The 13172-nt window shown below is 43.8% G+C and overlaps 1 protein-coding gene across 2 annotated transcripts in view; it reads right to left on the reverse strand.

The window, feature by feature from the left end:
• The window catches only part of rasgrf1 (Ras protein specific guanine nucleotide releasing factor 1), a 115666-nt gene that overhangs the window by 53826 nt on the left and 48668 nt on the right, over positions 1-13172 (reverse strand). For both annotated transcript variants that reach the window (XM_059953061.1, XM_059953062.1), the window contains 6 exons: positions 12602-12749; positions 11697-11789; positions 9991-10244; positions 6842-6921; positions 4299-4492; positions 532-641 (listed from right to left, as the gene is read on the reverse strand). In XM_059953061.1, coding sequence (XP_059809044.1) covers positions 532-641; positions 4299-4492; positions 6842-6921; positions 9991-10244; positions 11697-11789; positions 12602-12749 — 879 coding nt within the window. The remainder of the gene's footprint in view (positions 1-531; positions 642-4298; positions 4493-6841; positions 6922-9990; positions 10245-11696; positions 11790-12601; positions 12750-13172) is intronic.

The raw sequence follows: 13172 nt of genomic DNA on the forward strand, positions 1-13172 counted from the left end.
GGTCAGGGTGAAGCAGTTCCTGATCTCAGCCTGACATTAAAAAAAACAAACTGTTGAGTGTTTTTAATGTTGTACAGTGAGATAATTTCCCACTATTTTACAAGAGATTTGTTCAAGAGTCAGATAACAGTGTGAGGTAGAATCTATCCTCGAGCCTGGTGGTCCGTGCTTTCAGGTTTTTGTGTCTACTGCCGGATGGAAGAGGGGAGGAGAGAGACTGTCCGGGGTGGGTGTGGCTGTGCAGCCTGACTCAATGGAATTGCCCAGGCAGGTCCCTGTGAACCCAATTCCAGCAGCTCCCCCTTAAGACATTAGTCTGGGCTTTGGTTTATTATTGTGGTGTGTATCGAGATACAGTGAAAAGGTTGTCTATAGTTTATATGGATCAGCTCATTGCACAGTGTGCTGAGGTTAAATGAGGTAAAACACCAAGAGAATGTAGAATAAAGTGTAACAGAGCAAGAGAAAGAGCAGAGCAGGTTTCAATCACCTGCCAGAGGTGGTTGGGAATTGTTGGATGCCATTACTAACCGAGAGAGCTCCTCCAGCTTTGACTTGGCATATTCCAGACTCTTCCTCTCCACGTGCTCATGGGGTGTGTGAGCCAACAGCTCGTGCAGAGTCAGGATGTACCTGGGGATCTACGGAGCAGAAATCAGAAAATCAGATGAGGGATCAGAAGTACACAAGTAGATCACACAGTGAACAGTAGGGTGTTGAGGACTGGAGTAGAACAGAGGGATCCGGGAATCCTTGAAAGTGGTGTCACAGGTAACTAGGGTCGCAAAGAGAGCTTTTGGCACATTGGCCTTTATAAATCAGAGAACTGAGTACAGGAGTTGGGATGTTGTGTTGAGTTGTATAAGACTTTGCTGAGGCCTAATTTGGAGTATTGTGTGTATTACTGGTCACCCACCTACAGGAAAGATATCAATGAGTTTGAAGGAGTACAAGGATGTTGACAGGAATTGAGAACCTCAGTTACAGGGAAGGTTGGATATATTAGGACTTTATTCCCTGGAGTGTGGGAGAACGAGGGGAGATTTGATAGAGTTGTACTAAATTATGAGGGTATAGATAGGGTAAATGAAAGCGGGCTTTTTTGCACTGAGGTTGGGTTAGACTAGCATTAAAGGTCATAGGTTAAGGATGAGAGGTGAAATTTTTAAAGGGAACCTGAGGGGAATATTCTTCACTCTAAGGAATGGAACAAGCTGCCAGCGGAAGTGATGGATATGGGTTTGATTGCAACAGAAAAGAGACATTTGGATAAGTATGTAGATGGGAGGGGTCTGGAGCACTATGATCACGGTGCGTGACTAGGTCACAGACAGGTGGAGGCCAAGCCATTGGATATATTTAAAACAGAGATTGATAGATTCTTGATTAGGTAGGGCATGATAGGTTATAGGGGGAAGGTGGGAGAATAGGATTGAGAGGGATAATAAATCAGCCGTGATGGATTTGCGGAGCAGACTCGATAGGACAAATAACCTAAATCTGCTTTTATGATTTCCTGACTGTGACTCTAAGTAGATGTAGTGTATGCAGGCTGCTTTTGGGAGACACCAAATGAGAAAGCAAATGCAAAGACAAGCAGTGTCTTCAAGAATCCCCCAGTGCGGAGAAAATCCATACATTGCCTATCACTTTGTGGCTCTGAAAACCCAGCCTCTCCCCAACAACCCGATGCACCATCAATAACTCTCTGAGACAGGAGGCGAGACATTGGCTTTTATTGACAGGAAGAAAGAACAAGCAGCAATTGACCACCATGCTACATCCTGGAGACTGAGGGCAGGTCTCAGGCCTCAATCGCCTTTATACAGGGGTCTGTGGGAGGAGCCACAGGAGCAGTCAGCGGGGGGGGGGGGGGGGCGTGTCCAGACAGGTATATGTAGTTCACCACAATTGCCTATCACTTTGAGGCTCTGAAAACCCAGCCTCTCTCCAACAACCCAAGTCTGTGATTCACAAGAAACTACAAGTCCAGGGACAAATTACCGAAAGCATCAGAATCGAGGAATTGTGGGACTTGAATGCCACCCTTAGAAAGGTGGCATCTGTTATTGAGGACGTTCATCCAAGACATGCCCTCTGCTCACTACTACCATCAGGGAGGAGATACAGGATCCTGAAGGCACACAGTGCACTTGATGCTTTAGGAAAAGCTTCTTCCTCTCCGCCATTAGATTTCAGACTGGTCCATGATTCCATGAACACTACATTGCAATTTCAGCAATATTTATTTATTTATTTATTTTCAACTGTATATTTCTTATTATAACTTATTGTTATTGTAATTTTTTTGCACTGTACTGCTGCTGCAAAACAACAAGTTTCACAACATACTGTATGTATTAGGCCTCCTGTACCTAATAAAGAAGGCATTGAGTGTATGTTCGTGGTCTTCTGCTGCTGTAGTCCATCCACTTCAAGGTTTGACATGATCTGCATTCAGAGGTGCTCTTCTTCAAGCCACTGTTGTAACACATGGTTACTTGAGTTACCATCACCTTCCTGTCAGCTTGAACCAGTCTGGCCATTCTCTGCTGACCTCTCTCATTAACGAGGTGTTTTCACCCACAGAAATGCCACTCACTGATATGTTTTTGTTTCTCACACCATTCTCTATAAACTCTAGAGACTGTTGTGCGTGAAAATCCAGGAATCAGCAGTTTCTGAAATACTCAAACCACCCCACCTGGCACCATCAATCATTACACGATCAAAGCCACTTTGTTCCCATTTCTTCCCCATTCTGATGTTTGAGCTAAACAACAACTGAACCTTTTGACCATGTCTGCATGCTTTTATACATTGAATTGCTACCACATGATTGGCTGATTAGATATTGCATCAACGAGCAGGTATGCAGGTGTACCGAGTAAAGTGGCTACTGAGTGTCTCTTTAGTCACTGTATTTCTTATAACTTATAGTAATTTTTATGTATTGCAATGTACTGATGTTGCAAAACAACAAATTTCACCACATATTTCTGTGATAATAAACCTGATTCTGGTTACACAAGAGCAAACGCATTAAGGTGTTGTTCCAGGGCTGTAAAGCCTGAGTCTTTGCATTTGACAAGGTTCCACACGGTATTATTCAGAAAGGCTTATTCAGAAAGTCAGAAGGCATGGGATCCAAGGAAGTTTGGCCAGGTGGATTCAGAATTGGCTTGCCTGCAGAAGGCAGAGGGTTGTGGTGGAGGGAGTACATTCAGATTGGAGGGTTGTGACTAGTGGTGTCCCACAAGGATCTGTTCTGGGCCTTCTACTTTTCGCAATTTTTATTAACGACCTGGATGTGGGGGTAGAAGGGTGGGTTGGCAAGTTTGCAGACAACACAAAGGTTGGTGGTGTTGTAGATTGTGTAGAGGATTTTCGAAGATTGCAGAGAGACATTGATAGGATGCAGAAGTGGGCTGAGAAGTGGCAGATGGAGTTCAACCCGGAGAAGTGTGAGGTGGTACACTTTGGAAGGACAAACTTCAAGGCAGAGTACAAAGTAAATGGCAGGATACTTGGTAGTGTGGAGGAGCAGAGGGATCTGGGGGTACATGTCTACAAGTCCCTGAAAGTTACCTCACAGGTCGATAGGGTAGTTAAGAAAGTCGAGGGATAGAGTTTAAGAGACGTAATGTAATGATGCAGCTCTGTAAAACTCTGGTTAGGCCACACTTGGAGTACTGTGTCCAGTTCTGGTCGCCTCAGTATAGGAAGGATGTGGAAGCATTGGAAAGGGTACAGAGGAGATTTACCAGGATGCTGCCTGGTTTAGAGAGTATGGATTATGATCATAGATTAAGGGAGCTAGGGCTTTACTCTTTGGAGAGAAGGAGGATGAGAGGAGACATGATAGAGGTATACATGATATTAAGAGGAATAGACAGAGTGGACAGCCAGCACCTCTTCCCCAGGGCACCACTGCTCAGTACAAGAGGACATGGCTTTAAGGTAAGGGGAGGAAAGTTCAAAGGGGATATTAGAGGAAGGTTTTTCACTCAGAGAGTGGTTGGTGCGTGGAATGCACTGCCTGAGTCAGTGGTGGAGACAGATACACTAGTGAAGTTTAAGATACTACTAGACAGGTATATGGAGGAATTTAAGGCGGGGGGTTATATGGGAGGCAGGGTTTGAGGGTCGGCACAACATTGTGGGCTGAAGGGCCTGTAATGTGCTGTACTATTCTATGTTCAATTAAAGGGCAGATGTCAATCCACTTTAGCAGTGGAAGGCTCCACTCTCTTCCCCAGCCCCCAAGAAGAGGAGTAGGATAGAAGCACCTGCCTCACCTGAAACATTGGGTAGGTCAGGAACGTCTCCAGCGTCCTCTCTTCACAGTCTGGCTTTGCTTCATACTGCTTCAGTAGCTTGTCAAAGTCTCTGTTCTGCTTGCAACTAGCCAAGATCTGCAGACTGTACTGGTGGTTCCTCACAAACTCCTGGTAGATGTTCAGCATCGGAAGGAGAATGTCAAAAAGGTCAGCTGTGGGGTGGTTCAGAAAACACATGGTCAAGAGGTTAGTGTGGTCACCGTCTTAACTCTCCACATTTCTGCTAAACTGGCGGGAAGCGGTCAAGCCTCGCATTGTGACTTGGTGCACTGGGTGGAGAGATGCACGCATTGTGAACGTTTAGAGTCACAGAGCACTACAGAATAGAAACAGGCCATATGTCCAGTCTAGTCCTTGCCTAGTCCCATTGACCTGCTCTTGAACCATCGCCCTCCGAAACCTTCCAACAATGTACTTACCCAAACTGCACCCACCACTTTAAAGTTCATTATCAAAGTACGGATACGTTACCATTTACAACCCTGAGATTCATGTTCTTAGAGACATTCACAGTGAAGCAAAGAAATAAAATAGAATACAATAAAAAAAAACGAACTAGGACTGACAATCAACCCAGGTGCAAAAGAAGACAAACTCTAGAAATACCAAAAAATGATACCTAAATAAATAATATTGAGAACATAAGTTGTAGAGTCCTTGAACGTGAGTCCATAGGTTGTGGAATCAGTTCAGTGTTGAGATGAGTGAAGTTACCCACACCAGTTCAGGAACCCGATGGTTATAGGGTAATAACCTTTCCTGATCCTGTCCGTGTGGGACCCAAAGCTCTTGTACCTCCTTCCTAATGGTAGCAGTGAGAAGAGGACACGGCTTGGATGGTGGGGGTCCTTTCTTGTGAACTCCGCCTCATGTACCTCTTAAATATTTCAACTTTCACCCTTAACCTATAACTTCCAGTTCTAGTCTCACCCACACTCAGTGGGAAAAGCCTGCTTACATTTACCCTATCTATACCCCTCATCTTGCCTTTCATAATCTCTGGATGAGCCTCAAGATCATAAGATATAGGAATAAAGTAGGCCATTCAGCCCATCAAGTCTGCTCCACCATTCAATCATGGCTGAACAAGTCATCCCCACTCCCCTGCCTTTTCCCCATACCCTTTGACACCCTGGCTACTCAAGAACCTATCTATCTCTGCCTTAAGTGCACCCAATGACTTGGCTTCCACAGCCACTCATGGCAAAAAAATTCCACAGATTTACCATCCTCTGACTAGAGTAATTTCTTCGCATTTCTGTTCTAAATGGACATCCTTCAATCCTGAAGTCTTGTCCTAGACTCCCCTACCATGAGAAATAGCTTTGCCATATCTAATCTGTTCAGGCCTTTTAGCATTTGGAATGCTTCTATGAGATCTCCTCTCATGCTCCTGAACACCAGGGAATACAGCCCAAGAGCTGCCAGACGTTCCTCATATGGTAACCCTTTCATTCCTGGAATCATTCTTGTTAATCTTCTCTGGACCCTCTCCAATGTCAGTATATCCTTTTTAAAATACAGAGCCCAAAACTGCACACAATACTCTAAGTGTGGTCTCAGGAGTGCCTTATAGAGCCTCAACATTACATCCCTGCTCTTATATTCTATACCTCTAGAAATGAATGCCAACATTGCATTCGTCTTCTTCACCACCAACTCAACCTGGAGGTTAACCTTCAGGATATCCTGCACAAAGATAGCCAAGTCCCTTTGCATCTCTGCATTTTGAATTCTCTCTCTGTTTATTTCTTCCTCCAAAGTGCACGACCATACACTTTACAACATTGTATTTCATTTACCACTTCTTTGCCCATTCCCTTAAACTATTTAAGTCTCTCTGCAGGGTCTCTGTTTCCTCAACACTACCTGCTTCTCCACCTATCTTGGTATCATCAACAAATTTAGCCACAAATCCATTAATCCCATCGTCCAAATCATTGACATACATTATAAAATACATTGTAGCAGGTCTCTCATTGGTTGCTTTACCAAAGAGAAAAACAACCAGATATTTTACACACAAAATCCACTTCATAGATGCTGCCTGACCTGTTAAGTTCCTCCAGCATTTTGTGTGTGTTTCTATGCTAATTTATCTTTTATTTAGAAAAGGGGACCAAAGCTACTGTGTGTTGCAGGTGTGGACTCCCATTGTATAACTACATTAACTGTTTATTCCTTTCCATCGATGCTGCCTGACCTGCTGAGTTCCTCCAGCATTTTGTGTGTGTGTTTCTAGCATCCACAGAATCTCATGTGAACCAGATATTTTACCCTGGATGAAGACATAAGTATGAAAAGGCGAATGAACTCTGATTGAACTGAGTTTGTTTACTGAATAAAAAGCAAATCCTCGTTCTGTTGAAGAGGCATAGCTCCATCTGAAGAGTAGAGGGTTGCAGATTGAACAGTATAATTTTCACATCGCTACAAAGGAGCCCATTATCTAAGTTACCACAGCCAATCCTCGTGATGGAGCAAGTAGTTACCATACATACCTAGTACCAAAGTAGGCCAACTGGAAACTCGAGCTTTCAGTCCCTGGTAAAATATTTGGTGCAAAAACATAATTGTTTCACTGAAAAAGAGAAAAATATAAAGAAAGAGAATGTAATGTGTGTTTAGAGAGTTTTTCTCTGTCACCACCTTTTCCCCTCGTCTTAACCCTGTCTTATTGATCACAAAATAAACCTTCTCAATAACAATGGGAACAATTTCTCACTCCTCAGGCTTGGTAAATGATGATTTCTGATCACATCCTTCCAAGCTACAGACAACTCTATGGTAAGCTGGTTTATTATTGACACACGTACTGTTAGAGTGAAGAGCATTTTGTTTTAGCATGCCATTCATTTCATTGCAACTTAACAAGGGGAGAATGCAGAATGCAGTCCTGGATTGACACCAAAGATTGAGGCTGAAAGCCAATTGGAGGCTCGGGTTGAGGGCTGAGGTTTGATCGGAGGCCCGGAGGCCAATCAGAAGTCCAGAAGTTGAGGGCCAGTGACCGGGGACTAAGTGTATGAAGTCAGGAGTCAGTGCCTGTGCTGGAGGCAGAAGACAGCCTGTCCTGGGGTTTGTACACTGTGTGTGGATGGCTATTCGAGAGGAACAAAGCTCGTCCTGTTGCTTGTTGTGTTCTGTGTTGTTCTGCCGAGCTTTGTGGGTATGCTATGTTGGTACCAGAAAGTGCTGCGAAACCTGCGGGCTTCCCTCAGCACGTCCTGTGGTGTGTCGGTTGCTAACTCAAATGGCACATTTCACTGTACGCTTCGATGTACATGTGATAAATAAATCCAAATCTGAACTTAAACTGTCACAGTTACAAAGAAACTGCAGCTTGGAAGACTAAAGGTATTTTCTGATTTTCTGATTTATTTTTGGATAATTGTTACATGTCTTTTGAACAATTATCTAATAAATATAATTTGCCCAGATCTCATTTTTTTTTTAGATATTTACAGATTAAGAACTTTTTAAACACTGTACTTCCTACCTTTCCAAATCTAGATTCTATGGGTATTTTGGAGAAATTGTTAGAAGTAAATCCTTTTCAGAAAGGTGTAATATCAAATGTTTACAATACAATTATGAAAATACGTTCAGAGGCCTTTTATAAGATTAAGAATGATTGGGAAAGAGAACTTAACTTTACTATCCCTATTGAGAATTGGGATAAAATTCTTCAACCAGTTAATTCATCCTCTATATGTTCTAAACATTCATTGATACATTTAAAGTAGTGCACAGGGCTCATATGTCCAAGGATAAATTAGCTCGTTTTTATTCCCACATAAATCCTATATGTGACAGATGTCATTCTGAGATAGCTTCTCTTACTCATATGTTTTGGTCATGTCCGTCTTTGAAAAAATATTGGAAAGACATTTTTGATATTACTTCCACGGTGTTGAATATTGATTTACAACCTCATCCTATTACTGCAATCTTTGGTTTACCAATGATGGAGTCAATTCATTTATCTCCTTCTGCTTGTCGGATGATTGCATTTCTTCCATTAATGGCTAAAAGATCTATTTTGTTGAATTGGAAAGAAATTAATCCCCCTACCACATTTCGTTGGTTTTCTCAAACTATGTTATGTTTAAATTTGGAAAAAATTAGAAGTGTCATATATGAGCCTTCTATTAAATTTGAAAAGACTTGGAGGCCATTTATTCAATATTTTCACATGATGTAATTTGACCCTGTTCCAATCCTATTTTTTTTCCCGGTTCTGATTATGTATATGTAGAGAGGATCGGAGTTGGTGACACTGATGATTCTTTGTCTTTTCTTAGATATTATAAGCAGCCCATGTTTTTTTTTTCTTCCTTTTCTTTTTTTTTATTAGTTAGTGGTTAGTTTGTTAGATCTTGTCTTTTGGGGGAATAATTTTTTTTCTCTTTTTCTGTTTTTTTTCATATGGATATACCTAGTTTGTTTTTTTTTGTCTTGTCTATATTATATTTGTATCACAAATGATTTGGGAAGACTTAACTATATTGTACTTATTGCTTATGTATCCTCATATACACATTTTAATTTTGTAATTTTGTAATCCCAATAATTATGTATCAATCTCACCATGTTGATATTAATAAAAAGATTGAAAAAGAAAGAAACTGCAGGGCAGTTACACAATAAGGTACAAGGTAGATTGTGGATGCATGAATCCATCTTAGTGTACTGGGGAACTGTTCAATGGGCTTATAACAGTGGGGTAGAGGCTGCCCTTGAACCTGGTGGGATGTGCTTTCGGGCTTTTGTATCTTCTGCCTGTTGGGAGGGGGGAGAAGAGAGAACGTCCGGGGTGGATGGGGTCTTTACTGAGACAGTGAGAAGTGTAGAGGGAAGGCAGCTCTGGGTACAATTCACAAAGAGAAACTACTTAGAAATACAGTGAGAATAATTTTGATTTGAAAATCTTTCACGGTGTGAGGTTGTATGTATTTCCCATCCTTCAGGAATGTGGTGGGGAACTGGAACCAGACAACCTCGCTGCAATGTGCCACCCCTGGGGGGCATTTTATTGTGGGTCTGAAGTCACATTTCGAATATACTGGGTAAAGAGTTTCTTCCCTGATGAACATTATCAACCTAGAAGAGTTCACATCAGATGGTCACCGATACAGTAATTCCAGATTTACAGTATTTAATTATCTGAATTTAGATTAGCCATCTGCCAGGTGTGATTTGAATGCACAAAGACCCGAAAATCGAATCCTCTTCCCCTGTGTCTGGAAGTCAGGGGTACAGTGTCTGTGAGTCTGAGCCAGGGACTGAAGATTGGAGACCTGATGTCTCTGAGTCTGAGAATCCAGGGTCAAGGGCTGGAGGCCCGGAGGTGGCCTGTCAATGTGTATGTGAGTGAGTGCATTCAAGTGGGAGGGAGAATATTGGCTTGTTTTGCTGTTTCTGTTGTGACGTTCCTGCTGTTGTTGTTTGAGTAGTCCTGTTGAACATTGTGGACGTGCTCTGTTGGCGCCGGAATGAGTGAGAACACTTGCGGGCTGCCCCCCCCTACACCCTCGGGTGTGCTGGTTGTTAACTCAAACATCGCATTTCACTGAATGTTTCACAAATAATTCTGAAACTGAACCACAGTCCAACAATCTAAACGCTGTCGTAGTTTATAGCTAGGTACCTGTTCAGAAATATGCTACTGACATCATCGTGGGCAATCGGAGGCTTCTTGGAGCTGGCTGCCATGCGGAGGGGCCGGAGGAAGCAGTTCACGAGGATGTGCAGCTGCTGGACGTACTCAGCCTCGGCCTCCAGCATGCTGAACACAACCTGGTTCCTCTTCCTCATGCTCTCCGCGTGCGGGGACCGGATGTAGTCCTGAATGATGGTCTTCCACTTCCTTCGGCACAGCCATCCTCGAAGAAAGCTTTGGACCTGTAGGATATAACAGAGCATATACCATAGACCACAGACCATAGAACATAGACCGTAGACCATAGACCATAAACCATAGACCGTAGACCATAGACCATAGAATGAAGACCGTAGACCATAGACCATAAACCATAGACCGTAGACCATAGAATGAAGACCGTAGACCATAGACCATAAACCATAGACCGTAGACCATAGACCATAGAATGAAGACCGTAGACCGTAGACCTTAGAACATAGACCGTAGAACATAGACCATAGATCACAGACCATAAACCATAGACCATAAACCGTAGACCATAAACCATAGACTGTAGACCGTAGACCATAGACCGTAGAACATAGACTGTAGATCATAGACCATAAACCGTAGACTGTAGACCATAGAACTTAGTTCATAGGACCAGGACACCAGCTGGTGGCGTAGTGGCATCAACGCTGGACTTCAGGGCAAGAGGTCTCGAATTCAAGTCCAGCTGGCTCCCTTGCATGCTCTCCATCTGTGCCTGGGTTGAGTGTCAAGCTAGCAATTCGATCTCATAAAAAAAAACCTGGAGAGGGATGGGCTCCACCAGGTTTCAGATGCCCAAGACACGCCGTATAAAGCTTGTCATGACGGCGCGCACACACACACACCACAGTACATGGTAAGTACATAGTACATAGAGTTGGCAGATGGAACCAAGATTACCCAGATAATCGACAGTGAGGGAGATAGGTACAGAGTGCGGCAGGTATCAGTGGAAGGGTCAGCCCAGTGGTCAGATGGGCAGAGGGATGGTAAATAAAATCCAGTTTGGAAATGTGTGCACTGAAAGAGCACAGAAAAAATTTACAAGGATGTTTCTGTGACTGGAGGACCGGAATGATAAGGAAAAGATTGAGTAGGCTAGGACTTTATTCTCTGGAGCATAAGAGAATGAGAGGAGATTTGATAGAGATGTAGATAGATAGGGTATAGATAAGGTAAATGAAAGCAGGCTTTTTCCATTGAGGTTGGGTGAGACTACAACTAGAGGTCATAGGTTAAGGGTGAAAGGTGAAATGTTTAAGGGGAACACAGAGGGAAGTTTCTTCACTCAGAGGGTCGTGAGAGTATGGGAACAAGGGATGGGAGTGTGATTTCAGCATTTAAGAGGGAAGTACATGGATGGGAGGGGCATGGAGGGTTATGGTCCCGGTGCAGGTTAATAGGATTAGGCAAAATAGTAGTATGGTAATTAGCTGGGCTGAAGGGCCTGTTTCTGTGCTGCAGTGTTCTATGACTCTATAGAACGTATCTGTCTGGGGCAAACAAGGTACAAAGATATATAATAAATACGGGACATGAAGTGGGGTTCCACAGAGCCCTAAATGATGGGTAGATAATGTGGGGTTAAGAACATGGTATTAATCAAATCAAAAATCTCTCCTGCAGGACACCTCTGTGCTTTGTCTGTATGCCTGCCTTACCTTCTTAATTTTCTTTATGTCAACATCTTCATCATTCTGCATCACTGGCTGGGTTAGTTGGATGCGGTCGTTGTTTTTGAGTAGTGAAGCGATCTGTTAAAAGGTACGAGAGTGAATTCAGTGGCCTGTTCTGTTGACCCTGGGAGCATTCAGCTGTGGATTCACAAACAGGAGTCTGACAAACACTCCCAGACACACCGCTTCCAAAAGGATTCTCGGCCAAGTCATTCTGGGCAGGCTTCCGGTCAAGGTGTTGCCGAGCTGTGCATGGTCTGTCGAGTTGTGGCTCACACTTAGTTCTTTCCTTAGGTTCGTAGGGATGCTTTTGGGGCAGTGAGGGGGGTGGTAGGAGTCAGCTTAGGCTCTAGGGACAGGGTTGTGAGGGAATTAGAGGTCAGGCTGGAGTCTACGTCTCCGCTTCATGTTCCAAGGCCAGTACTGTGGATGAAAGACATCCACTGTCAGGTGACAGGTCAGCAGACCAGCGAGGATGAGGGCTGGCAACCCCTGCAGGTTATTGAGTTATTGGTGGGATCTGGATTCAGAGTTCTGTACAGGCATGAGGCCAGTGACTGCCTGGGTATGCGAGGCAGTGAGGCTGGAGTTCGAAGTCTAGTGTTGGGCAACCCATCATTGGCAAGTCTGGAGCTTGAAGCCTTTAGGTCAAGGTAATTATCCAAGGTTCTCATTCGTCACTGTCAGTAAGTCCCAAGTTGATAGCAATGTTTGAGTCTGTGGGCCCACTGTGAAAGTTGAAGCCCAATGCTTGCACATCCACAAGTCTATTGGAGGCTGAAGGCCGGTGACGGCCTCTCCTGGGATGGGTTCTGTGTATGTGAGGGGCTGGGGGGGACAAAAGGGGTATGCTTTCCTATTGCCGTTGTGTTCTCTGAGTGGCGTCTCACCTCCGCTTTCAGTCGCTCAACCTCGATCTCCTGATCCTCAATCTGCTGTCGCAACCGTTTGGCAACCGTCTTCTCCGTCTCTACAATCTGCAGCAGGTGGAGGTATTTCTGCATCAGCGATTCGTGTTCCGTCGCAAGGTTCCTGTAACTGTTCCAAAAACGTATCGTTAACGGGTGGTGGAAAGGGAAGGGGAAAGCTTGGGTTTCTAATCTCGGCTAAAGGCATGAGAATAGAGATTGGACCCAAGAGATAGTTGGATGTGAAAACTATTATCCATTAGAACAGTCCGCCCAATACGTAACAGAATCATTGATTAACCCCAGTAGTCAGTCTCCCTCTCCAAGCCCAGCAGCCTGCACAGTACCGGCAATGGTGAATCAAAAATTAGTAATGACAGAGCAAATCATTTTCAGGCTATAGCTGAGTGCCAGCGCCCAGGACCAATTCCTGCCACTGTCCAAAAGGAGTTTGTACATTCGCCCCGTGACTATGTGACTATCTGTGTTTCCTCTGGGTGCTCCAGTTTCTTCAAGCAGTCCAAAGAAGTACGGGTTACTGGGTTAATTGTCC

This window comes from Hypanus sabinus, chromosome 28, assembly GCF_030144855.1.
Source record: "Hypanus sabinus isolate sHypSab1 chromosome 28, sHypSab1.hap1, whole genome shotgun sequence".
NCBI classification, from domain to species: domain Eukaryota; kingdom Metazoa; phylum Chordata; class Chondrichthyes; order Myliobatiformes; family Dasyatidae; genus Hypanus; species Hypanus sabinus.